Genomic DNA, 25,110 nt, shown 5'->3' with positions numbered 1-25,110 from the left:
CGTTCCATGCAGGTTACCCCCCTGTTTTTGTTAAGGGTAGTAACTGCTGCTTTGTGCAGGTTACCCCCATGTTTCTGTTAAGGGTAGTAACTGCCGCTCCATGCAGGTCATCCCCATGTTTCTGTTCAGGTTAGTAACTGCTGTTCCATGCAGGTTACCCCCATGTTTCTGTTAAGGGTAGTAACTGCTGCTTTGTGCAGATTACCCCCATGTTTCTATTAAGGGTAGTAACTGCCGCTCCATGCAGGTCATCCCCATGTTTCTGTTAAGGGTAGTAACTGCCGCTCCATGCAGGTCATCCCCATGTTTCTGTTAAGGGTAGTAACTGCCGTTCCATGCAGGTTACCCCATGTTTCTGTTAAGGGTAGTAACTGCCGTTCCATGCAGTTATTTCCATGTTTCTGTTAAGGGTAGTAACTGCTGTTCCATGCAGGTTACCCCCATGTTTCTGTTAAGGTTAGTAACTGCCGTTCCATGCAGGTTACCCCCCTGTTTTTGTTAAGGGTAGTAACTGCTGCTTTGTGCAGGTTACCCCCATGTTTCTGTTAAGGGTAGTAACTGCCGCTCCATGCAGGTCATCCCCATGTTTCTGTTCAGGTTAGTAACTGCTGTTCCATGCAGGTTACCCCCATGTTTCTGTTAAGGGTAGTAACTGCTGCTTTGTGCAGATTACCCCCATGTTTCTATTAAGAGTAGTAACTGCCGCTCCATGCAGGTCATCCCCATGTTTCTGTTAAGGGTAGTAACTGCCGCTCCATGCAGGTCATCCCCATGTTTCTGTTAAGGGTAGTAACTGCCGTTCCATGCAGGTTACCCCATGTTTCTGTTAAGGGTAGTAACTGCCGTTCCATGTAGGTTACCATCATATTTCTGGTAAGGATAGTAACTGCCGCTCCATGCAGGTTACCCCCATGTTTCTGTTAAGGGTAGTAACTGACGCTCCATGCAGGTTACCACCATGTTTCTGTTAAGGGTAGTAACTGCTGTTCCATGCAGGTTACCCCCATGTTTCTGTTAAGGGTAGTAACTGCCGCTCCGTGCAGGTTACCCCCATGTTTCTGTTAAGGGTAGTAACTGTCGCTCCATGCAGGTTACCCCCATGTTTCTTTTAAGGGTAGTAACTGCCGCTCCGTGCAGTTTACCCCCATGTTTCTGTTAAGGGTAGTAACTGCCAATCCATGCAGTTTACCCTCATGTTTCTGTTAAGGGTAGTAACTGCCAATCCATGCAGGTTACCCCCATGTTTCTGTTAAGGGTAGTAACTGCCGCTCCGTGCAGGTTACCCCCATGTTTCTGTTAAGGGTAGTAACTGTCGCTCCATGCAAGTTACCCCCATGTTTCTGTTAAGGGTAGTAACTGCTGCTTTGTGCAGATTACCCCCATGTTTCTATTAAGGGTAGTAACTGCCGCTCCATGCAGGTCATCCCCATGTTTCTGTTAAGGGTAGTAACTGCCGTTCCATGCAGGTTACCCCATGTTTCTGTTAAGGGTAGTAACTGCCGTTCCATGTAGGTTACCGTCATATTTCTGTTAAGGATAGTAACTGCCGCTCCATGCAGGTTACCCCCATGTTTCTGTTAAGGGTAGTAACTGACGCTCCATGCAGGTTACCCCCATGTTTTTGTTAAGGGTAGTAACTGCTGTTCCATGCAGGTTACCCCCATGTTTCTGTTAAGGGTAGTAACTGCCGCTCCGTGCAGGTTACCCCCATGTTTCTGTTAAGGGTAGTAACTGCCGCTCCATGCAGGTTACCCCCATGTTTCTTTTAAGGGTAGTAACTGCCAATCCATGCAGTTTACCCCCATGTTTCTGTTAAGGGTAGTAACTGCCAATCCATGCAGGTTACCCCCATGTTTCTGTTAAGGGTAGTAACTGCCGCTTTGTGCAGATTACCCCCATGTTTCTGTTAAGGTTAGTAACTGCCGTTCCATGCAGGTTACTCCCATGTTTCTGTTAAGGGTAGTAACTGCCGCTCCATGCAGTTATCTCCATGTTTCTGTTAAGGGTAGTAACTGCCGCTTTGTGCAGATTACCCCCATGTTTCTGTTAAGGTTAGTAACTGCCGCTCCATGCAGGTTACCCCCATGTTTCTGTTAAGGATAGTAACTGCTGCTCCGTGCAGTTTACCCCCATGTTTCTGTTAAGGGTAGTAACTGCCGCTCCATGCAGGTTACCCCTATGTTTCTGTTAAGGGTAGTAACTGCCGCTCCATGCAGTTATTTGCATGTTTCTGTTAAGGGTAGTAACTGCTGTTCCATGCAGGTTACCCCCATGTTTCTGTTAAGGTTAGTAACTGCCGTTCCATGCAGGTTACCCCCCTGTTTTTGTTAAGGGTAGTAACTGCTGCTTTGTGCAGGTTACCCCCATGTTTCTGTTAAGGGTAGTAACTGCCGCTCCATGCAGGTCATCCCCATGTTTCTGTTCAGGTTAGTAACTGCTGTTCCATGCAGGTTACCCCCATGTTTCTGTTAAGGGTAGTAACTGCTGCTTTGTGCAGATTACCCCCATGTTTCTATTAAGAGTAGTAACTGCCGCTCCATGCAGGTCATCCCCATGTTTCTGTTAAGGGTAGTAACTGCCGCTCCATGCAGGTCATCCCCATGTTTCTGTTAAGGGTAGTAACTGCCGTTCCATGCAGGTTACCCCATGTTTCTGTTAAGGGTAGTAACTGCCGCTCCATGCAGGTCATCCCCATGTTTCTGTTCAGGTTAGTAACTGCTGTTCCATGCAGGTTACCCCCATGTTTCTGTTAAGGGTAGTAACTGCTGCTTTGTGCAGATTACCCCCATGTTTCTGTTAAGGGTAGTAACTGCCGCTCCATGCAGTTATCTCCATGTTTCTGTTAAGGGTAGTAACTGCCGCTTTGTGCAGATTACCCCATGTTTCTGTTAAGGTTAGTAACTGCCGCTCCATGCAGGTTACCCCCATGTTTCTGTTAAGGATAGTAACTGCTGCTCCGTGCAGTTTACCCCCATGTTTCTGTTAAGGGTAGTAACTGCCGCTCCATGCAGGTTACCCCTATGTTTCTGTTAAGGGTAGTAACTGCCGCTCCATGCAGTTATTTGCATGTTTCTGTTAAGGGTAGTAACTGCTGTTCCATGCAGGTTACCCCCATGTTTCTGTTAAGGTTAGTAACTGCCGTTCCATGCAGGTTACCCCCCTGTTTTTGTTAAGGGTAGTAACTGCTGCTTTGTGCAGGTTACCCCCATGTTTCTGTTAAGGGTAGTAACTGCCGCTCCATGCAGGTCATCCCCATGTTTCTGTTCAGGTTAGTAACTGCTGTTCCATGCAGGTCATCCCCATGTTTCTGTTAAGGGTAGTAACTGCCGCTCCAGGCAGGTCATCCCCATGTTTCTGTTAAGGGTAGTAACTGCCGTTCCATGCAGGTTACCCCATGTTTCTGTTAAGGGTAGTAACTGCCGTTCCATGTAGGTTACCGTCATATTTCTGTTAAGGATAGTAACTGCCGCTCCATGCAGGTTACCCCCATGTTTCTGTTAAGGGTAGTAACTGACGCTCCATGCAGGTTACCCCCATGTTTTTGTTAAGGGTAGTAACTGCTGTTCCATGCAGGTTACCCCCATGTTTCTGTTAAGGGTAGTAACTGCCGCTCCGTGCAGGTTACCCCCATGTTTCTGTTAAGGGTAGTAACTGCCGCTCCGTGCAGGTTACCCCCATGTTTCTGTTAAGGGTAGTAACTGTCGCTCCATGCAGGTTACCCCCATGTTTCTTTTAAGGGTAGTAACTGCCGCTCCATGCAGTTTACCCCCATGTTTCTGTTAAGGGTAGTAACTGCCAATCCATGCAGGTTACCCCCATGTTTCTGTTAAGGGTAGTAACTGCCGCTCCGTGCAGGTTACCCCCATGTTTCTGTTAAGGGTAGTAACTGCTGCTTTGTGCAGATTACCCCCATGTTTCTATTAAGGGTAGTAACTGCCGCTCCATGCAGGTCATCCCCATGTTTCTGTTAAGGGTAGTAACTGCCGTTCCATGCAGGTTACCCCATGTTTCTGTTAAGGGTAGTAACTGCCGTTCCATGTAGGTTACCGTCATATTTCTGTTAAGGATAGTAACTGCCGCTCCATGCAGGTTACCCCCATGTTTCTGTTAAGGGTAGTAACTGACGCTCCATGCAGGTTACCCCCATGTTTTTGTTAAGGGTAGTAACTGCTGTTCCATGCAGGTTACCCCCATGTTTCTGTTAAGGGTAGTAACTGCCGCTCCGTGCAGGTTACCCCCATGTTTCTGTTAAGGGTAGTAACTGCTGTTCCATGCAGGTTACCCCCATGTTTCTGTTAAGGGTAGTAAATGCCGCTCCATGCAGGTTACCCCCATGTTTCTTTTAAGGGTAGTAACTGCCGCTCCATGCAGTTTACCCCCATGTTTCTGTTAAGGGTAGTAACTGCCAATCCATGCAGTTTACCCCCATGTTTCTGTTAAGGGTAGTAACTGCCAATCCATGCAGGTTACCCCCATGTTTCTGTTAAGGGTAGTAACTGCCGCTCCGTGCAGGTTACCCCCATGTTTCTGTTAAGGGTAGTAACTGTCGCTCCATGCAGGTTACCCCCATGTTTCTTTTAAGGGTAGTAACTGCCGCTCCATGCAGTTTACCCCCATGTTTCTGTTAAGGGTAGTAATATTAAAAATCAAAACCAAGTAACTGTCAAACCCATAACTAAATTACTGCTAGCAACATTTTTACAGGGTGAGCAGCCTTCCTGATAATTCATTCAATGCTGCAGACTGACTGTGTTTTGCTTTTGCACTTGGCTGTAGAAGCAGTCCTGCACATTTTCCCTAACGTCTGCGTATCAGTGCCCTGGACCTTAAAATTCACGGCCCAGTGTTGGCTGTCACCTGAATCCAATTCCCCCTTTGTCCCCCCCTGCTATCAAAGCGGAGAGCGATGCTGCTGTGAAAAACCACGTAAGGTAATTGGTTAAGTGTAGTAATCCTCACGCCTTCTGGTAGAGGTAGCAGCAGCCGCTCCATGCTGGTCACCCCCATGCACCGTCTTCTTAATTCCCAACTCTCGCCTTTAGTGATTCACGGTGCTTATCAATTCGTTTACCCTTTTCGTCTTCCCCCACCTCTTCCAGAAGGGCACTCCAGGCCTCCACCACCCTCTCCTTGACGAAGTGTTTCCTGACGTTGCTTCTGAGTCTTTCCCCCCTGACGTTTCATATTGTGACCCCCTAATTCTACTCTTTGCTTTCCTCTGGAAAAGGCTCCGGGAAGATGCATCGTTGAAAGGTGGTGGCTGCTCAGAAAATCTGCCCCCCCCCCCCCCCCACGCAGACAGAAGCCTAGCAGGAGTAAGATCGGGAGGAGAGGGAGAGGAGGAGTGTGTGTCTGTGTGTGCGGGGGCAGCTCCAGGCAGGGCTTCCAGGCCACGCAGGAGGCTGGTTTGCCCTTTCACAGGTAAAGGCCAGTGGCGTTGGTCTCGGAGGTGAAGATGGACCGCCTCAGCGCAGGGGGATGGGGAGAGACAGAAGGGAGAAGGCGCATAGAGGCTGGGCACGTGGATCGGATCGGTATTTGGATAGGTTGCAGGAGTGAAAGGAGTGGTGGAGTTTTAGGGAAGGAGCAAAAGAGATGGAGAAGTACGATTTAGCTGCTGCATGAATATGGAGCAAGGAATTTTTTTTCAGGAGCAGGAGAATGTTTTTTTCCTCCTGTCGCTTTCTTTTTCTTTTTCTCTGTCTTTCTCTGTCTTTTTCCTCCTTTTTCCTCCTTTCTTCTCTTGTTTCTTCTTCTTGCTCTCTTTCAGAGGCTGAAAGCTGAGGACTGTCCTGCTGGCCCCAGGAATCCTAATTTACAATAATGGCTGGGGGGGAGGGACGAGACATTGGGAGGGGTGTGCTGACCAACTTTCCAGGAAGATTAAGGGTATTTGCTTCCGGGGTTGGAGGGGTGGTGGGTGGGGGGAAGGGGAGGAGAGGCAGGATGGGTGGTTGGAGAATGGTCCAGAAGGAGGCAAAAGGGAAGGGTAGGAAGTTGTGTGCAGGGGGTATTGGGGGCACTGTTCCCTCTGGGTATGCGCGGCTGGGCACAACTTTTTTCACGGCCACTCACATCTTTTAGCCCCCCCCCGTGCTAAAACCCCTACCCAATCTGCTCGGTGGGCATCACCTCTCCTCCTGAGCAGCAGGAGTCGGGTTTATCCCGACGTCATCCCCTGCTGCCATGGGGCCAGTCTCGCGGCTCTTACCGCTGGATAAACGACTCCTGCTGCCATCCACCCCACAACTCTTTAGGCCACTGCGGAGCCGGTCCTGTGGCAAGAGAAGACACAGAGGCAGCCAGTGGACCCCCATCCTGCTGGCAACCGAAGATGAGGCCCAGGCTCTGTGTGTATGTGTGTGGCTGGGTGAGAGCCCTAGGTGGTGGAGTGGTGAATGCCTGTGTGTGGGGGTGACTGCTTGTGTTTGGGCGTGTGTGTGGATGAGTACCTGGATGTGAGAGCCGGGGGCAGGGTGGATAACTACCTGAGTGGGTGAGATGCTGTGAGTGTGTGTCTGTGTGTGTGTGTATGTGAGAGAAAGAGGCTGCATGTATGTGGGGGTTAAGAACTTGTGTGTGTATGGGGGTGGGTGGGTGAGAGACTGTGTGTGAATGTGTGTGCATGTACGACTTCCTCTGTGTGGGTGCCTGCCTCTGTGTGTGGGGCGAGGGTAAAAGCCTGTGGGTGGGTGAGAGCCTGGGTGTGTGTGTGGGTGGGTGAGAGATTGTGTGTGGTGGGTGGGTGAGAGATTGTGTGTGTATGTGTGTGCATGTACAACTTCCTCTGTGTGGGTGCCTGCCTCTGTGTGTGGGGCGAGTGTAAAAGCCTGTGGGTGGGTGAGAGCCTGGGTGTGTGTGTGGGTGGGTGAGAGATTGTGTGTGGTGGGTGGGTGAGAGATTGTGTGTGTATGTGTGTGCATGTACGACTTCCTCTGTGTGGGTGCCTGCCTCTGTGTGTGGGGCGAGGGTAAAAGCCTGTGGGTGGGTGAGAGCCTGGGTGTGTGTGTGGGTGGGTGAGAGATTGTGTGTGGTGGGTGGGTGAGAGATTGTGTGTGTATGTGTGTGCATGTACGACTTCCTCTGTGTGGGTGCCTGCCTCTGTGTGTGGGGCGAGGGTAAAAGCCTGTGGGTGGGTGAGAGCCTGGGTGTGTATGTGGGTGGGTGAGAGATTGTGCGTGGTGGGTGGGTGAGAGATTCTGTGTGTATGTGTGTGCATGTACGACTTCCTCTGTGTGGGTGCCTGCCTCTGTGTGTGGGGTGAGGGTAAAAGCCTGTGGGTGGGTGAGAGCCTGGGTGTGTGCGTGTGGGTGGGTGAGAGATTGTGTGTGGTGGGTGGGTGAGAGACTGTGTGTGTATGTGTGTGCATGTACGACTTCCTCTGTGTGGGTGCCTGCCTCTGTGTGTGGGGCGAGGGTAAAAGCCTGTGGGTGGGTGAGAGCCTGGGTGTATGTGTGTGTGGGTGGGTGAGAGATTGTGTGTGTGTGGAGGGGGTGGGTGTGAGGTTCTGTGTTGGTGGAGGAGAAGTTTGAGAGCCTGGGTGTGTGTGTGTGTGTGTGTGTGGGATTGCCAGTGTGTGGGTGTGGATGGAGGGAGAAAGGGAAGAAGACAGGTGGAGAAAGGGAATATGGGGAAAAAAAGGCTGAGGCCAACTGATTAGAAAAATAAGATGAGACAACAAAACGTAAAAAAAAGTATGCTAACTTTTTAGTGATTAGTGAATGTGCATCTGAATTTTCCAGAGCCTGGTTTCTATATTAGGGACGGGTCTGTGTGTGTTAGGGAAGGGTCTGTGTGCGTTCTGTATATGTATGTAACTGAGGTGCAGTATTTCTGCTGGCACGTAGCTTTTCTGTAGGGCTTTCTTCTGTTAACACCAGTAGGTGGTGTACTAGTGTTCCAGGGCAGGGTATAATATTTACATGGCTGCCGTGTCATAGATAAGGCTGCTGCTCTTTGAGACCTGAGTGGTTTGTGTTACTTCTGAAAGCGTTTGACAGTGAAGGGTTTGCAGTCACTGAGATGAGCGTGCTTGTGCCCGGGAGTCTGGGCTGTTAATGAAAGGAATGAGCGTGAGTGTGTGTGGCGTGTTTGTGAGAATGAGCATGAGTAGGAGAGTGGATATGTGAGGGAGTTAGTGTGTGAGTGCGTATGTGAGAAGGTTTGTGTGCGTGCTGCTGCCAGCGTTTCCTCTAAGCTGTGCGCGTCCGTGTCTTTTTGTATGTTTCTACAGCGCTGCGTGCCTTGTGTAGCACTAGAGAAGTAGTAGTCTGAAGATTAGGTTGCTGTGAGCATAAAATTGATAGGCTTTTTACATCAAAGAAAGTAGGGCTCACAGGGTAATGAAACCAAAAAAGGTTTGCTCTCAAGAAAAAAAGGTTGCACCCCCACAACCCAGTCCTTACAGGAAACATTGAATGGGGAGGAAAGAAATCCATTTTGGGTAGCTGGATGCATGGAACGGGGCTTTCTTCCTGTGGGCAACACATTTACTAATCAAGTAGGGGAGGAGGAATAGCCTAGTGGTTAGAGCAGTGGGCTGGAGACCAGCGTTCGAGTCCTGCTGTTGCTCCTTGTGATCTTGGGCAAGTCACTTTACCCTCCATTGCCTCAGGTACAAAAACTTAGATTGTAAGCCCTCTGGGGATAGAGAAATACCTGCAGTACCTGAATGTAAACCGGTGTGATATCTCAATTGAGATCAAATGTCAGTATATATAATAAATAAATATATTGAAAAGCACCGGTCCAATTACAGATCCCTGAGGCACTCCACTGTTTACCCTTTTCCACTGAGAAAATTGACCATTTAATCCTACTCTGTTTCCTGACTTTTAACCAGTTTGTAATCCACGAAAGGACATCACCACCTATCCCATGACTTTTTAGTTTTCTTAGAAACCAGAAGGGCAAAGTGGATAGGAGACTTGTGAAAGGGGGGTAGTAGGGACAGATTGGCCTATCAGGGGGATTGCTCTGGTCACGTGGTCTGCCGAGTGTGGCCACAACAGGGGTGGGACCCTCACTGGACCACCAGGGACCTTCAGCAAGTCTTGGGGGTCAGAACAGTGGGGAGTTGTAATTAATTAAATTTGGAGGTTGTTTTTTTTTTAATGTGCCCTTTCTCCCCCCCCCCCCCCCTCCCCCACATGAAATTTTGTGGGTTTTCCTTTCATTATGTCAGGCCCCCCCCAAAATGCAACGAAATAGGAAACATCGTCTTTATTTCCTATTTCATTGCAAACGAATGCACATCCCTAGTTACCACCTGGGAAAGAGATCCTGGCGTCATAGTGGATAACACATTGAAATGGTCGGCTCAGTGTGCTGCAGCAGTCAAAAAAGCAAACAGGGAATGGAACAACTCCCCTATGAGGAAAGGCTGAAGAGGTTAGGACTTTTCAGTTTGGAGAGGAGGTGACTGAGGGGGGATATGATAGAAGTTTACAAAATCATGAAAGGACTTGAACAAGTTAATGTAAATTGGTTATTTACAGATAATAGAAGGACCAGGGGGGCACTCCATGAAGGTAGCAAGTAGCTCATTTAAAACAAATCGAAGAAAATTCTTTTTCACTCAGCGCATAGTTAAGCTCTGGAATTCATTGCCAGAGGATATGGTTACAGAAGTTAGCATAACTGGGTTTAAAAAAGGTTTGGAAACGTTCCTAGAGGATAAATCCATAAACTTCTATTATGGTAATTAATAAGCAATAGTAGCTTGTGATCTGTCTAATGTTTGGGCACTTGCCAGGTACTTGTGACTTGGATTGGCCTCTGTTGGAAACAGGACACTGGGCTTGATGGACCCTTGGTCTGACTCAGTATGGCTTATCTTGTGTTCTTATTCAGAATTTAATGACATGGGGGTGATAGCTGATGAGGTGCTATGGGATGCAGGCAAGAGCACACGGAGGGCGATTTTTATTTCCGTAGCATCGTATAAAAAGAAGAGAAGAGCTCACGAGAAGGAGATTACACCTTTAGAACTGAAACAGAAGAAAGAGAAAGAAGAGGAACAGTTCAGAGAGTTGTGTAGGGTGAGAAGCCAATTAAGTATTATACTGAGTGGAACGATAGATCAGCTTATGAAGTTTACTAAGAGGCTGTATTATGAAAAATGTAATACACCAGAGAGTCTGTTAGCATGCTTAGAAGGAAGAGGTGATGAACAATATTAAAGAATTAAGGCTGGGAGATAGAGAAGCTGATGCCCTTAAGGAAAAGAGCTGTGCTTTGCAGCAGGTTCTGTGAACAGCTATAATAATCACAAGGAGAGTCTAATGGCCAAAAAGACGAGGCAAAATTGCCGAAGCTAGAAGCAAGAACGCGAGAGAATGGATGCCCCTTTTAAGGTGCTGGAGGTTACCGAGGACATGAAGGTGCTTGATGGCTCTAGCACTGGATTTTATAACGTCTTTGCCCTGCAGCTGGCGGGCGACCGGTTTTGGTGAGGGTACTTCAGGCACTGTTGGAGATGGGAGATACTGAAAGCTGTGCATCTTAGCAGAGAATTTTGTTATTGAGCGCTGACCTTAACATTATTGAATGGGCTCATGCGCAAACTGATTCATGGAGAGCAGGTAGGAATCATCTCTGGCACACATTCCAGTAACAATCTGCTGCAGTGAAGTAGAGTGAAGGGCGATGATGTCATAATGGTGACATCACGCAGAGGAGGCTTCCTGTCTCCCTGGAGATTGCGCTTCTTAAGCTTTCCTGGGCTTTGGAGGAGGAGAGTGAAAAATCTTAAGAGAGAGAGAGAGCGCGTGAGCGAAGGAACACAATCATGGAAGGAGACCGAATCCACACTGTGCAGACTGAATCTATCAAGGTCAGTGGGGTGGGAGTGGCCCAGCTGCTCCCGGGCTCTGAGAGCTGCCAGGCAACCACAAGAAGGATGGATGTGATGGAGCTCTGGTCATCCACCTAACCCTGTCCCTCTGCTCTGCTCTGTGAGGAGGCCTGGCCGCCACTCCCTCCCCCCCCCCCCCCCCCCCCCCCCACAGTGATTCCAGGGGTACGGTCCCAATGGCAGCCTAGTTCAGTCATGGAGAGCACACACCTCTCCCAACCTCAAGCAGTACATCCTGGATCTGCTGATAGCCGCCACGGTTTGATTTGTAGACGTACGATGGAGACGTGTGGCGTCATTGCCACCTCACAGGACAGGGGAGCCCGGGTCTGCCATGAGACGAGCAGGGGGAAGGCAGCCATGCCGGATCAGACCCAATGGTCCATCTCGCCCAGCATCCTTGTCTCTGACAGTGCTCAATCCAGGTCTCTTGGAAGTACCGGCAGATCCCAATGAGGCGATCCACAAATCTATCTGGCTGATCATTGTTAATGGGCCTGCTCTCCAGAAACGTGTCCAAACCCGGTGGAAGTGAAACAGAGGGAGCAGGCACCCCAAGGGACAGGAAAGTGCTATGCTTCTTGTCCTCACAGCTGTTTCGCCTTCCTCTTGTCGCCCTATCTCACAGGCTTCCTGATTAAAACCGAGCCCTGCCCAGGGCTGGGGAGGCAGCTCAAGGGAGAGAAAGCACATTGCTTGCACTGTCCTGCATGTGCTCTCTTGCCTTTGCTTTGGTACCGCATCCAGCTGCCTAGATTTGCAGAGAGAGAGAGAGAGAGAGACGGCATTTGGAAGGCTGGATGGCGGGGAGAGACTTACAGAAGGAGGTTAAAGACTGATAGGTAGGGAGAAAGGAGAAGAAGGGTCCAGAGGTATGAGGAGAAGAGGTAGTGAGATGGAGGCCTGGGAGATTCAGGGAGAGAGGTAGGGAAATGGAGGAGGGCAAGGTAAAGGGGAGGAAGACTCAGGAAGAGATGCAAAACAAGGACTATGGAGCGGGAAGGTTGCGAGCCAGCGGAGAAGAGGTGGCGAGCTCAGAAGGGTCCATACAAGGGAACAGACAAGGAAGTGGAGGTGTGGGAAATGGGGAAAGGAAGGGGAGAGCTGTGAGAGAGAGAAGAGGGAGAGAAGTTAAGCACTGGTAATGAAGGGTGATAACTGGGACAGGTAAGATGGAAAGAAAGGAGATTAAAGAAAGACATCTGAGAGGTGGGTGAGATAAAGAATGAAGGGCTTAGAAGAAAAGAGAGAACTGAAAGCAGAACCAGGGAACAAAGTTAGAAGACAGGCGAGATGAAAGGAGAGAAGAGACTGAGGGGGGAAATTCCTTAGACAACCAAGGCGGAGGAAGATGAAATGTAACTCTGGGAAGCTGGGGCTGGGCACGCACACCACAACCAATCATGCATTCCCTGACGAACTGCTAAGCTATATTACCAATAATTATTTCTCTGCACCACTGACGATGCACCCACCCTGCTGAATTATAATCTGAGCGTTACTGCCGCGTTGCTTCCTCTGTTTTAACCTTTTCTCCACCCCCCCCCCCCCATGTTAATCCAGTTGCATGGCTTTCCCAAACTGTGTTCGCAATTGTAACGAGTTGTTTTAAATGTGAAGCGGAGTGAAGGCAGCTCGCTAGACTTGGGTATATATAAAAGCTTATACGATAAATAAATGAATGCGAGACATCTCAAACTGTTGCAAGATTCAGGAAAGGCTGAGAAGCACTGCTGCATATTATGACGTCTTCTCTTATAACATCGTCTTACAAATGTAAACCACCCCAGTTGGGGACACTCTTTCAGGACACCTAAGTCCCTGTGTCTCGTGCATGAAATTTGTGACCCTCCTTTGTACTTTTTCTGACATTTGGACCTTTTTTTGTTTTGTTTTGAGCAGTGGATGCCCAAAGCCAGACGCTGTGTTCCAGCTGAGCTGATTTCAGAAATGCCTTATGTGCAATGGCAGAATGATATTTTCATTCCTTGCTTCTACCCCTGTTTGACGCACGCCAAGGTGCCCCCGACGTTGGCCGCTGCTTGGCTGGGTGCACTCCGTCCTAGTCTCTTAGCAACCAATATCCCCGGGTCTTTTCCCGGGTGGTGTTCGCAAGTATTGCCTCCTTCACAGTGTATTGCACCTGCCTGTCTCTGTGCTCCAGTGCATGACCCTATGCTTATCTACATGGGGGAGCCACCTGGCGGAGGTGGCGGAGCTGAGGACAGCATCTGAATTCAAGAAAGCAAGGGATAAACCCAGGAGATCTCTGAGGGAGTGGTAGGGACCATAGAGCTAAGCAATTTGTGTAGGCGAACAGACTAGATGGGCTATATGACCTTTTACTGCTATCACGTTTCTCTGTTTCTATTTATTTATACCTACTTATATTCCGCTTATAACAAAAAACATGCTAAGCGGTTAACAAAGTAAAACACCAATTATATCCCACCCATCACCATCCCACCCACCACCATCCCCCCCACCCCACTCCCCAACCCTACTCCCTTATCACCCACCTCCCACCCCACCCTGTGCCCACCCTCCTGCCTTTTATCATTCCTGAATCCTGTATATAACTACTATTTATGTTAAACTATTTATTCCACCTTCTCCTCCTCAATCTTTTAACCACTCTTTTTACTTAAGACATAACGAAATGCTTACCATGTTATCGTGTATATAGTTTCCATGTTATAATGTTAAATAGTTAATATACCATGTTATAATGTAAAATAGGGCGGACCAACCCCCCCCTATTTCTCAGTTCCCTGTAAACCGATGTGATATTTCGATCGAATGTCGGTATATAAAAGAAAATAAATAAAATAAATATAAAGCACATTAAAATCAGCATAAAATACATGTTATCTAAGATAAAGCAAATGAAAATGCAGGATAAAATATACAAGCTAACATACAGGCTAGCATAGGCTGTCTGAAATAAGAAACTTTTCAACTTCTTGTGAAAAAAGACAATATCTTCTATAGCCTGCACTGAATCAGGAAGGGCATTCCATCAAATAAGGCTCTTAACCGAGAGCTTGATGTCTCATCTCAGATAATCGAGCTAGTTTTGCAAAGGGAACCTCATGAAAACACTTATTTTGAGAATGCGGGCTACGTTCTAACTGGTAAGTAAACTGGCAAGATAGGATGGTCCATTGCATTACAGTGTTATAAAAATCATTGTAAGGACCTTAAATTCCACTCACTGTTTTATTGGTAGCCAACGTAAATTACATTTATTTATTTAAAAACTTGTCTATACCGTCGTTCAGTGATGTACCATCACAACGGTTTACAAATAGGCACGTAAATAAGTTTGGTTTATAAATTATCTAGTAGGTGCCAATAAATTTATCGGTTGCATGATTTCAATAATATAAGCTAAATGGAACGTGGAATGGAAATTCCATTTATTTGATCAATGGAATATCCATACATGTGATATACTGTATTTCCTTAAATTAATACTTAATTATGAGAAAAAATAATAAAGTAATCATATATTTACACTCACGAATGGACTCTGACTCTTCCAGGTTAAAGCACCTATTAAGCTTTTAACCGTACGCTCTATGGTAACACTTTATATTTTTCCTGCCTTATCTTCTTTCCAGCTTGTCGCAAGCTTCCAAGTTCTCTTTCCCTGTTGATTGTAACTTTGACTTATTCCTACCTATTGTTTAGCTCTCGTTTACTTGAATTGTTACTCCAGTTATACCCTTGTTAAATGTAAACCGATCCGATATGGTTATTACTATGAAGGTCGGTATAAAAAACCTGTTAAATAAATAAATAAATAATATATGTTATTTGGTGACTTTTAACTGTATGTAGCTGTTCTTTTTCTTGTTCAATAGCATTTCTTACTCACCGTTCTCACTGTGAAAAGCTTTTTTGAAGAGCCATGTTTTTAAACTTTTCTTGAAGAGTTTTAGATCTCCGATTAATCTTATTTCGAGTGGCATTGTGTTCCATAATATTGGACCGACTAGGGATAGTGCTCTCTCTCTGACTTGAGTTAGTTTGGCTGTCTTTACAGAGGGTATGGTTAGTAGAGCTTTAAGCAAGCAACTGAATTCTGTAAAACCTGTAAGGATTTAACAGAAAGCGCTGGTAATCCAATGAGTTACAATAATCCATTGCTGTAAGAAGAAACGCTTGGACTACAGCACAGAAATCACTATAGTCAAGAATAAATCTTGGATATTGAAGCATCTGCAGTTTATAAAAACCCATTCTAAGAGTCTGCTGGAGTTGGGGCTTTAAGAAAGGTCTGGAGTCAAAGAAAAACCCCACATTCCTTACTGCATCTTTGAAACCGATGGACCTTCCAGTTATTGAAAAGGAACGCATATTTTGTTTGACTAAAAATTCAATATCCCTTGAAAAGCATATTGCCTCAGTTTTCTCAACGTTCAACATTAAATACTTACAGCGCATCCAGTTAACAAGCTCAACTCTTCTTTAACAATGACCAACATTGATTGAAGCTCATTAACTACAGGAAAATATGTTTCTAATCTTACTGACCTCTTACCTAACAGCTCAGTTCTTCTGTAAGGCCGGCAAGAATTTGATGTCATCTGTAAAAATGGTAATACCATTGTTTCTTTCTCTGTCTTATGGATAAAAATATCACACACCTATGGTCCCAGCAGGTGCCCCTCTGGAACCCCCATGTCATCTTTTCCCAATTAGAATATGTGCCATTAATTGTGACCTTCTATAGTAATTTTCTTTCTAGCCCATTTGCAAATGTCATCCTTAAAATCCATCTTACCTAATTAGAAAATCAGCCTTTTATATGGTTCTTTTTCCAAAGTGTTAGCAAAATCCCAATAAAATGTTATCATTATGTTTCCTGTATCAAGTTCTGCAGCTTGTTCCTACAGAGCCCAGTAAAACTGGTCAGGCAGAAATTGCTACTCCTGAATCCTTTCTCTCCACTCCATGTGTGCAGTCAGCTTCTGTTCAGCATAGCTTCTAATATTTGCCCTGAAATTTGCATAAGGATAGTCGATCAGCAGTTACCTGGTTCTATTTTTGAGTCTCTGCTTGATTATGGGCACTACATGTGCCCTTCGCCAACCTCGAAAAACCTGATTGTCCTTGACTGAACTCCTGAAAAATTAATTGTGACCACTTTTTTCCTTCCATTTGGTTGAATTTCATCTGGTCCTAGTACCTATGATGTTTCATACTATTTATTTCTGGATAATGCAAACCTGGTTCTGGTTGATGTTAAGGTTTAGTGCTCTTATTGGTTTATCTTTTTCTAGCAACCTTTCCTCCATTAATATTGAAGAAAAAAAAATCATTAAACACTATTTTTCCCCAGTAATACACAGAAACATAGAAATGATGACAGAAAAGGACCAAATGGTCCATCCAATCTGCCCAGCAAGCTTATGGTGGTATCTGCTGCACCATGCAGGTTACCCCCCCATGCTTAACAGATTTCCAGACTGTAAACGTCGGGCCATCATTGGTTGCTATTTGAATCCAATTCCCCATTATCTCTTGCTGTTGAAGCAGAGAGCAATGTTGAGTTGCATCAAAACTATCAGGCTTATTGGTTAAAGGTAGTAACCGCCACATCAGCAAGTTACCCCCATGCTTATTTGTTTCACCAGACCATAGAAATCGGGGCCCTCATTGGTTTCTGTCTAAATCCAATTCCCCTTTTCCCCTGTTGCTGAAGCAGAGAGCGATGATGGAGTTGCATCAACAATATGAAGGATTATTGGTTAAGGGTAGTAACTGCACATCAGCGAGTTACCCCATGCATGCACTTACTTCTTTATTTCCATACTATAGTCTTCAGGGATCCACAGTATTTATCCCATGCCCCTTTGAATTCTTTTACTATTTTCATCTTCACTACCTCTTCCAGAAGGGCGTTCCAGGCATCCACCACCCTCTCTGTGAAGAAATAATTCCTGACATTGGTTCTGAGTCGTCCTCCCTGGAGTTTCATTTCGTGATCCCTAGTTCTACTGATTTCTTTCCATCGGAAAAGATTTGTCGATTGTTCATCATTAAAACCTTTCAACTAGCTGAAGGTCTGCATCATATCTCCCCTGCACCTCCTCTCTTCCAGGATATACATATTAAAATCCTTCAGCTTCTACTCCTAGGTCTTCTCATACAGACCCCACATCATTTTGGTTGCTTTTTTCTGTACTGCCTCCATCCTGTTTTTGTCTCTTTTGAGATACAGATTTCTAAACTGAACACCATACTCCAACTGAGGACTCTCCAAGGACCTGTACAAGGGCATTATTGCCTCCTTTTTCTTACTGGTTATTCCTCTCTCTATGCAGCCCAGCATTCTTCTAGTTTTTGCTATTACCTTGTCACATTGCTTCCCCATCTTCAGATCTCCAGACACTATCAACCAAGGTCCCTCTCTTGGTCTGTGCACATCAGTCTTTCCTCCCCCATCACATACAGTTCTTATGGATTACTGCATCCCAGATGCTTGACTCTGCACTTCTTGGCATTGAATTCCAGCTTCCAAGTCCTCGACTACTCTTCAAGCTTTCTTAAATCACTTTTAATTTATCTACTCCTTCAGGTATGTCCACTCTATTGCAGATCTTAGTATCATCCACAAATAGACACATTTTACCTTATATCCCTTCCACAATGTCGCTCACAAAGATATTGAACAGAACCAGTCCCAATACTGAATCCTGTGGCACTTATCATGGTTTTCTTTTCGGAGTAGGTTCCATTTAAAATTACACTCTGTCTCCTTTCAGTCAACCAGTTTGTAATCCACGTCACCACCTTGATGCTCACTCCCAAGCTTTTCATTTTATTCGCAAGCCTCTTATGCGGGACATTATCAAAAGATTTGTTGAAATCCAAGTAGATCACATTGAACACTCTTCCTCGATCCAATTCTCTAGTCACCCAATCAAAAAAATCAATCAGATTTGATTATCAGGACCTTCCCTTAGTGAATCCATGCTGGCTCAGGTCCAGCAACCCACCAGATTGTAGATAGTTCACTATTAATTTTCTGCTCACCGAGGTGAGCTAACCAGCCTGTAGTTTCCAGCCTCCTCTCTGCTACCACTCTTGTGAAGCGGGATCATCACCGCTCTTCTCCAATCCCACAACACAACGCCTGTTTCCAAGGATCTATTGAACTGTTTCCAAGGATCTATTGAACTTCATAAAACCCACCAGCACATCACTGAGCTCTCTCAGTATCCTGGGGTGTATCTCATCTGGCCCCATGGCCTTGTCCACTTTCAGTTTGCCTAGCTCCTTCCATACAATCTCTTCTGTAAATGGAGTTTTCTTCTATTCCATTCCCATCTATGGTCTTGTTAACCAGCAATGGTCCTTCTCCAGAGTCTTCTTTAGTGAATACCCAATTGAAGTATTTTTTAAATATTTCCACCATTTCTTTGTTACTCTCTACACATTGCCCCTTCTCACCTTTCAGTTTCACTATACCACTTCTGACCTTCCTTCTTTCACTGATATATCTGAAAATGTTATGTCTTCTTGCTTTACTTCTTTGGCCATCCTTTCTTCTGCTTGACCTTTTGCTTTCTTTATTTTGTTCTTTCTTTGTCTCCCTCAGTTTTAACAGATATTCTTCCCTGTGTTCCTTTTTTTTTTTTGTATCCTTTATACTTCTTGAAAGCTATTCTTTTTGTCTTTATTTTTTCGGCCACTTCCCTAGAGAACCAGATAGGTTTCTTTTTACTCTTACTCTAGTTTACTCTTCTAACATATGGATTTGTTGCCTTTGTAATAGCTCTTTTGAATTTGGTCCACTGTTGTGCCAACTCACCCATTTTCTCCGGGTCTTCTAGTTATTCCTCCAGGTATGATCCATTTAGACAAAGTCCGTATTTTGAAATGCAAAACTTGTGTCTTCATGTGACTTCTCTGGATCCTATTCACAAAAAAAAACATACTGTCTGATGATCATTAGAGAAATAATCACCATTAATGAGCACCAGATTGAGTATCACACCCTCCTTCATGGGTTTCATTTCCATTTGTTTGAGCAGAGCCCCTTGAAGGGCATTCACTATCTCTCTACTTTTCATAGTCCACATCCGGCAACACTTCGCCCTTCTTTTCCACCTTTTGAATGTCTTCAATGAGTTCTCTTTCAAGTTCTTCCTTTTTAGTTGGTGGCCTGTAGATTACAGCAGAAAAATTGGAAGCACCATCTTCTTTTTTTAGGATGGCCCATAATGCTTTTTCTCTACACCACATCCCTTGCAATTCAGTTGCTTGGATATTGTTTTTGTCATAAAGAGCTACTCCTCCCACTTTTCTGTCCTCTCTGTCTTTTCTTAGCAAGTTATAGCCCGGGATCGCCATATCCCAATCATGGGAATCAATGAAGTAGATTACTTTAACAGCATCAATGTCCATGTCCACCTCCACCATTAGGTTTTGCAAGCCTGGAATTTTGTTGCCCAGACTACGAGCATTTGTAGTCATAGCTTTCCAGCTTCTCTTCATATTCACCTTTATGCTTTTTTGAACTTATTGATTTTGTTATTTTCCCTTCCTGCTTCTTGTTTTGCTTGGGGATGACATGTCAAATTCACTGGCCACCTCCTTCCACCCCCGCTCCCTGGTTTAAATGCTTGATAATGTAGCATCCTCTTTCCTGCCATAGACAAATGTAGGTCCCACAAAGCAGACCGGAAGACGGTCTGTCAAAGCCAGAAGGCAAACAGAAGCAAGACAGTCCAGTCGCAAATTTTTATGTTTGATTATTTATAGCCCCTGATGCAGCCGCTGTGCGAAACTCGGCCACAGTTGGTCTCTGTTTAAATATATGTGTCAATAAATATCTTCAAGCTGGTCTGTCTTGCTTCTATAGACAAATGGAGGCCATCATTACCATATAATCTTTTATTGCTCTATACACAGCCCCAGCCTCCATTGTATCCAAAACCATTTCCTTTATATCAGGTTTTGAGCCAGACATTGAAATTATCTATATGGCATAACCTTTCCTTTCTATTTCCATGAGCAGGTAGTTCTTCTGAAAAGGCAGTAGACTTTGCCAAGTGTCTAATCTTCTCTCCTAGATTTTGGAAATAAGAACATAAGAAATTGCCATGCTGGGTCAGACCAAGGGTCCATCAAGCCCAGCATCCTGTTTCCAACAGAGGCCAAACCAGGCCTCAAGAACTTGGCAGTTACCCAAACACCAAGAAGATCCCATGCTACTGATGCAATTAATAGCAGTGGCTATTCCCTAAGTAAACTTGATTAATAGCCGATAATGGACTTCTCCTCCAAGAACTTATCCAAACCTTTTTTTAACCCAGCTACACTAACTGCACTAACCACATCCTCTGGCAACAAATTCCAGAATGCAGACCACCTGTCTGAGTTCCTCTACTCTCTCCAACACTGCATCATACTTCTCCACTAGTCCCCCTAGCACTCCTTTCAGCATTACTTTCTGCACTCCTCCTGTACTTTGTGGACGCCATTTCTAGCGAGGTCATTGGTCCCCAGATGGATGATAGCATTGATATCAGAGTTCTTACTTTCTTCTAAAACTGTATTGACCACCTAGTTTGCATTTCTATTAGGCATTTAACCATTGTGTCCCCGACAAACTGAGTTCTCAAATTGGTTCCTCTGATGAGAGAGTCTCCCAGCAGAAGCAGATTTCTTTTATGATATTGGATCATGTTGGAAGACTTCTAGGTGCAGTGGGTGATTACTTTCCTTTCAGATACCACTTCATGTTCTGTTGCTAGGGCTTCTTCATTTTCCAAAGCAGAAAATGCAAGGGTAACAGCTGAGAGAGTGGTGTCTCTCCTTCACAGGCCTTATTCTGCCAGATCCCACTGTAATCCAATAATTCCTGGGATTCTCAATCTTGGATGCACGACTTCTCTGTGGGAGTGAGGGTGGGTATTCAAAATGCTGCCCAGTTGGGGAAAATGGGTGTCATATAGTCACATGTCTTCTTCTACCAGATCCCACCGTATACCATTTATTACAGTGGGATCTGGTGGAACAATGCAATTCTTTTGATATTCAGGGTTTTAATGGAATTAAATTTTATTTCTATTTCTGTTTCTTGTAGAATGAAAAACTCAAGAAGGACACGAGTCCAAATTTGATGCAACCTCATGACACCTTTCCTTGGAATCACCCTACCATTCTTAAAACTTGTTGCTTCCATCCTACCTCCTCACCCTCTCGATCCCCCTCCCCATCTCCTTCCCCTGCCTTCAACATTCCCAACTTCTCATGCCTCAAATCCCCCAGCTACGTCACCTCTCCTACCTACTGTTGCCGTAATTGCCCTTTGTGCCTCACTACCCCCATCTACTCCTGCCTATCCAACCCTAATTACATCAACGCCTCTTCCTGCCTCACATCCAACATCCCCAATGGTTACGTGTCCCCCACTCCCTACAACAAAACCTTCTGCTTAACAATATCTCCCCACACCAATGTCACTTCCTGCTTTACCTCCGCCACTCCCTCCACCACTCCCTCTTGCATCACTTCCACCACCCCCTCTTATTACACATACCCCAGTATCACCCCTAGTCTGAGCTCACCCAGGACCTCTCCCACTCTCTCAAGTAACAACTCCTGCCAGAGGTCCTTCACTCCTCCATTCACCATGTCGGACCCCACTCCCTCCAACATCACCACCTGTCTGAGTTCCTCTACTCCCTCCAACACTGCATCATACTTCTCCCCTAGTCCCCCTAGCACCCCTTTCAGCTTTACTTTCTCCACTCCTCCTAAATCCCCCTCCTTCCTCAGCTCCCCCTCTTCCTCCAACATCCAATCCTACCTTGCCACGTCCACTCCAACTAACACTCCCTCCTATGTCACCTTCCCTAACTATTGCTGCAGCAGCTGCCACTCATGCCTCAGTTGCTCCACCAATTCCTATCTTACCTCCCCTGCGGTCCAAAATGCCCCTTCTCACCTGATTTCCCCCATCTTCTCCTGCTTCACTTCCCATATCATGTCTAGCAGCACAAATACATCACCTCTTCCTCCACTTCCTCTACTACCACCTCCACCACCTCCATCACCCTCATTTCTTGTACATCCTGCTACATCACCTACCCTACTTACTCCAGCAACTCCTTCTAACTCATTTATCATCTCCCCTCGAACACCTTGTTCTACCTCCCCTCCTCCGCCTTCTCCTCCTACACCCTCTCCAACTCTTCTTCCTGCATCATCTCCTCCATGCCCACTTGAATTATCCCATCCTGCATCTCCTCCCACACCTATTCCAACCCTCCTTCCTACAATGTCTCCCCCAAATCTTCCTGGATCTCCTTCTACAAATCCACCAGCTCACCTTCCTACCTCATCTCCCCGGCTCATTCCCGCATCTCCACCTACACCTACACCAATTCTCCTTCCAGCCTCATTTTCCACCCCCCATCCTGCGTCTCCGCCCACGCCCACACCAACTCTCCTTCCTGCCTCATTTCCCCCACCCCATCCTGCATCTCCGCTCACACCCACACCAACTCTCCTTCCTGCCTCATCTCCTCCACCCCATTCTGCTGCTTCTCCAAAATTGACAACAGCTCTCCTTCTGGATATACCACCGACAGTCAATTCGGCCTTGCCTCCTAAACCCACCCCAGCTCGTCTTGCTGATGCACGTCTGTCATGCCCTCCTCAGTTAGCCACATCTTCCCTTCCTGTCTCAATTGCTGTCACAGTGAAGCAGAACAAATGGTGGTGGAAAGCAACCAGGTGAGTAGAAAAGTCTTTAGAAGTTAGTGCCAGTAGCTCTGTTTATAATTTTCACTAATGAATAGGAAATTGTTCTAACTGGCTGGCTTCTTCCAATTGCACTAATCAAGTGAGCACAGTACACAGAAAGTGAGCTATAGGAAGTCCTGGATGGCTTGGTACATATATTCAAAGTGGGATTTGGGAAATCTTTCAGGAGAAGAATATGACAGCTTTGGGGTGGGACACTGGGTTTCTTCCTGGGGGGAGGAGAAGTTTATTTGGGAAGAGGGGGATTATATATCCAGAGCTCCTTCCATGGGCATCAGTTTGCTAGTCTCAGTGTTTCTGTTTCAGTTTTGTAATTGGAGGTATATGCCTCATCCAAATGTCTGTTAAACTGTGTTTTATCATGACTTAGTGGACTGTGGACAAATTCAATATTTTTAATGTGATAAAGCATGCTATGTAGTGAATTCTGATGCAATATCGGCTTTCTACATGTACATAACCAGAGAGAAATAGTCAGAAGCTTACCTATGATCTGCTAAAGTCAATTTTCATATTCAAATGTTTTACATTGCTAGAAAATGAAATAAACTATACTAGCGGACATCTGTTTACTTCAGTCTATCACCTCTATAGAAACAGAGATGCAAGTAAGGAGCATAAGGGCCATCTACTCTGCCCAATTGATTTCATTTGACTCTGATTTATATGTCAGCCTCCTCTAAAAAGGACCCAGGCTTAGAGTAACATATATAAATGCAAATAGCATTATTTATTGAAAATATTTATACTCTGCCTATAATGAACTCATGTCAGGCAAATTACATATTTTAACCTAATACAATATATAAAATTGTACAAAATCATGCAAATAAAAACAATTCATAACTAAACATATGACGTACAAAATGCAGAAACAAAAGTAGAAAAAAATTCCAAACATTCACAGAATAAAGAAACAAGATAATAAAGCTCTAGCCCAAACACATCAAAGCTTTAGCAAAAATATCAGATACAATAATATTTACTGTATGTAACCTCTGGGCTGAGGTTCTTACTAAGAAGTCCAAGGGCCAACTTCAGTTCCAAGGGTTTAAGATGACCCAACTTCCTCTACCTTTCAAAAGCCCTCTCCTCTCCAGAATTCCCTGTCTGAGGGGGAAGGAGGGGAGAGCATGGTTTAACATGCGACATGTGGCTCATACTCATGCTGGACTATGAACATGGTTCCATCATGACTTTACTGAGAATTGATTGCAAAGTGAAATAACCAACCCTTTACAAGTCTTTGTTCAATGCGGTCCATTGCATTCTCATTTTCCAATAAATCTGTGCCTCTGAACTGATGGTTTCATCAGATTCTTTCGTTTCCACATCCCATCCCAACTGATGGACATGATACTTGAATTAATTTAGATGGCATCATCTCAGAGTCCCATTACTCAGACCTTGATTCTGAGGTCAAGAATAGGCTTCTTCTCATCCAGCTTCCTCCAAGAATATCCTGAGGATAATGAGGTAGTTAATACCGCATTGGTGCCATGGTTCTCCATTCCTTACCTGACCTCTTAAGGGTCACTGGATCTCTCTGGGTGAGAGACTCCTCTGTTAAAAAACTTTTCTCCTTATGATGGTAACTAAATTCCCTTGGTCATGGGGAATTTACTTGGCGAAGCAAAAATAAAAACCAGAAAAAAAGAGGCACCCCCCTTCTACTTTTCTATACCCAGGCCTAAATCTATGAAGCCCAAAAGTTCCTCTCCAAAAAACAAACTAGGAATGGGAAGAGCCTCCTGGAACAGATACCTAACCCCCTTTCTAGATACCACAGATATCCACCCTCTCTCTGGATGCTTCCTTCTTTTAAATAGAAGTAAGAAGCAACCAAGACAACAATTAATAGTAACAATAGTGAGGAAGGAATCAGTAAAGGACTTCAAAAGGGAATGGGATGGACTCGATGGATTCCAAAGGAGCTAAAACTAAGAGACATGGGGGGTAACAATAAAAACAATTAATGACACTGGGTGAGAAAATGTAACCCTAATGATAAAGTAAGGGCCCCAACTAAAAGTCTGTGAATCCAATTCAGATAAGCTTGAGGGGCAGACTAGATGGACCATCTGTGTTTCTAAGACCTGAAATCCACTTGCCATGCTTTGTCTCTTCCTATCCGAATGCTATGTTCCTCTTAGTAATAAAAAATTAACAAAAGGCAAGAACTATCCCCCCCCCCCTATTACAAGGGGTCAGGAAAACTAACATCTAATACTATTCCCACTGTGTGTGTGTGTGTGTGTGTGTGTGGCGCTGGATGGAAAAAGGCACTATCCCACAGCTGCTTCTACTTCACATCTTGCCTGTTGTTCTCTTTGTATAATGTCATAGCCCACAGGTAATCTCTCCGACTATTAAGCAATGCACTGTAATGTACATTTTTATGAGCATCATATCCTGCGTATGTTTCTGTATTTATTTTTTTGTCTATTTGTGGTTTTATACTGTTGTTA

At 45.3% G+C, this 25,110-nt stretch overlaps 1 protein-coding gene across 1 annotated transcript in view; it reads left to right on the top strand.

The window, feature by feature from the left end:
* Window positions 1–10,726: 10,726 nt before the first annotated feature.
* The window catches only part of LOC115078898 (mucin-2-like), a 64,556-nt gene continuing 50,172 nt past the window's right edge, over window positions 10,727–25,110 (top strand). Inside the window, exons 1-2 of the mRNA XM_029581971.1 lie at window positions 10,727–10,834; window positions 20,958–22,612. Of these exons, the coding sequence (XP_029437831.1) occupies window positions 10,790–10,834; window positions 20,958–22,612 (1,700 nt within the window). The 5' untranslated portion in view covers window positions 10,727–10,789. The remainder of the gene's footprint in view (window positions 10,835–20,957; window positions 22,613–25,110) is intronic.

This window comes from Rhinatrema bivittatum, chromosome 1, assembly GCF_901001135.1.
Source record: "Rhinatrema bivittatum chromosome 1, aRhiBiv1.1, whole genome shotgun sequence".
In the NCBI taxonomy this organism is placed as follows: Eukaryota; Metazoa; Chordata; class Amphibia; order Gymnophiona; family Rhinatrematidae; genus Rhinatrema; species Rhinatrema bivittatum.
This window is presented reverse-complemented; position numbering and strand designations above follow the sequence as displayed.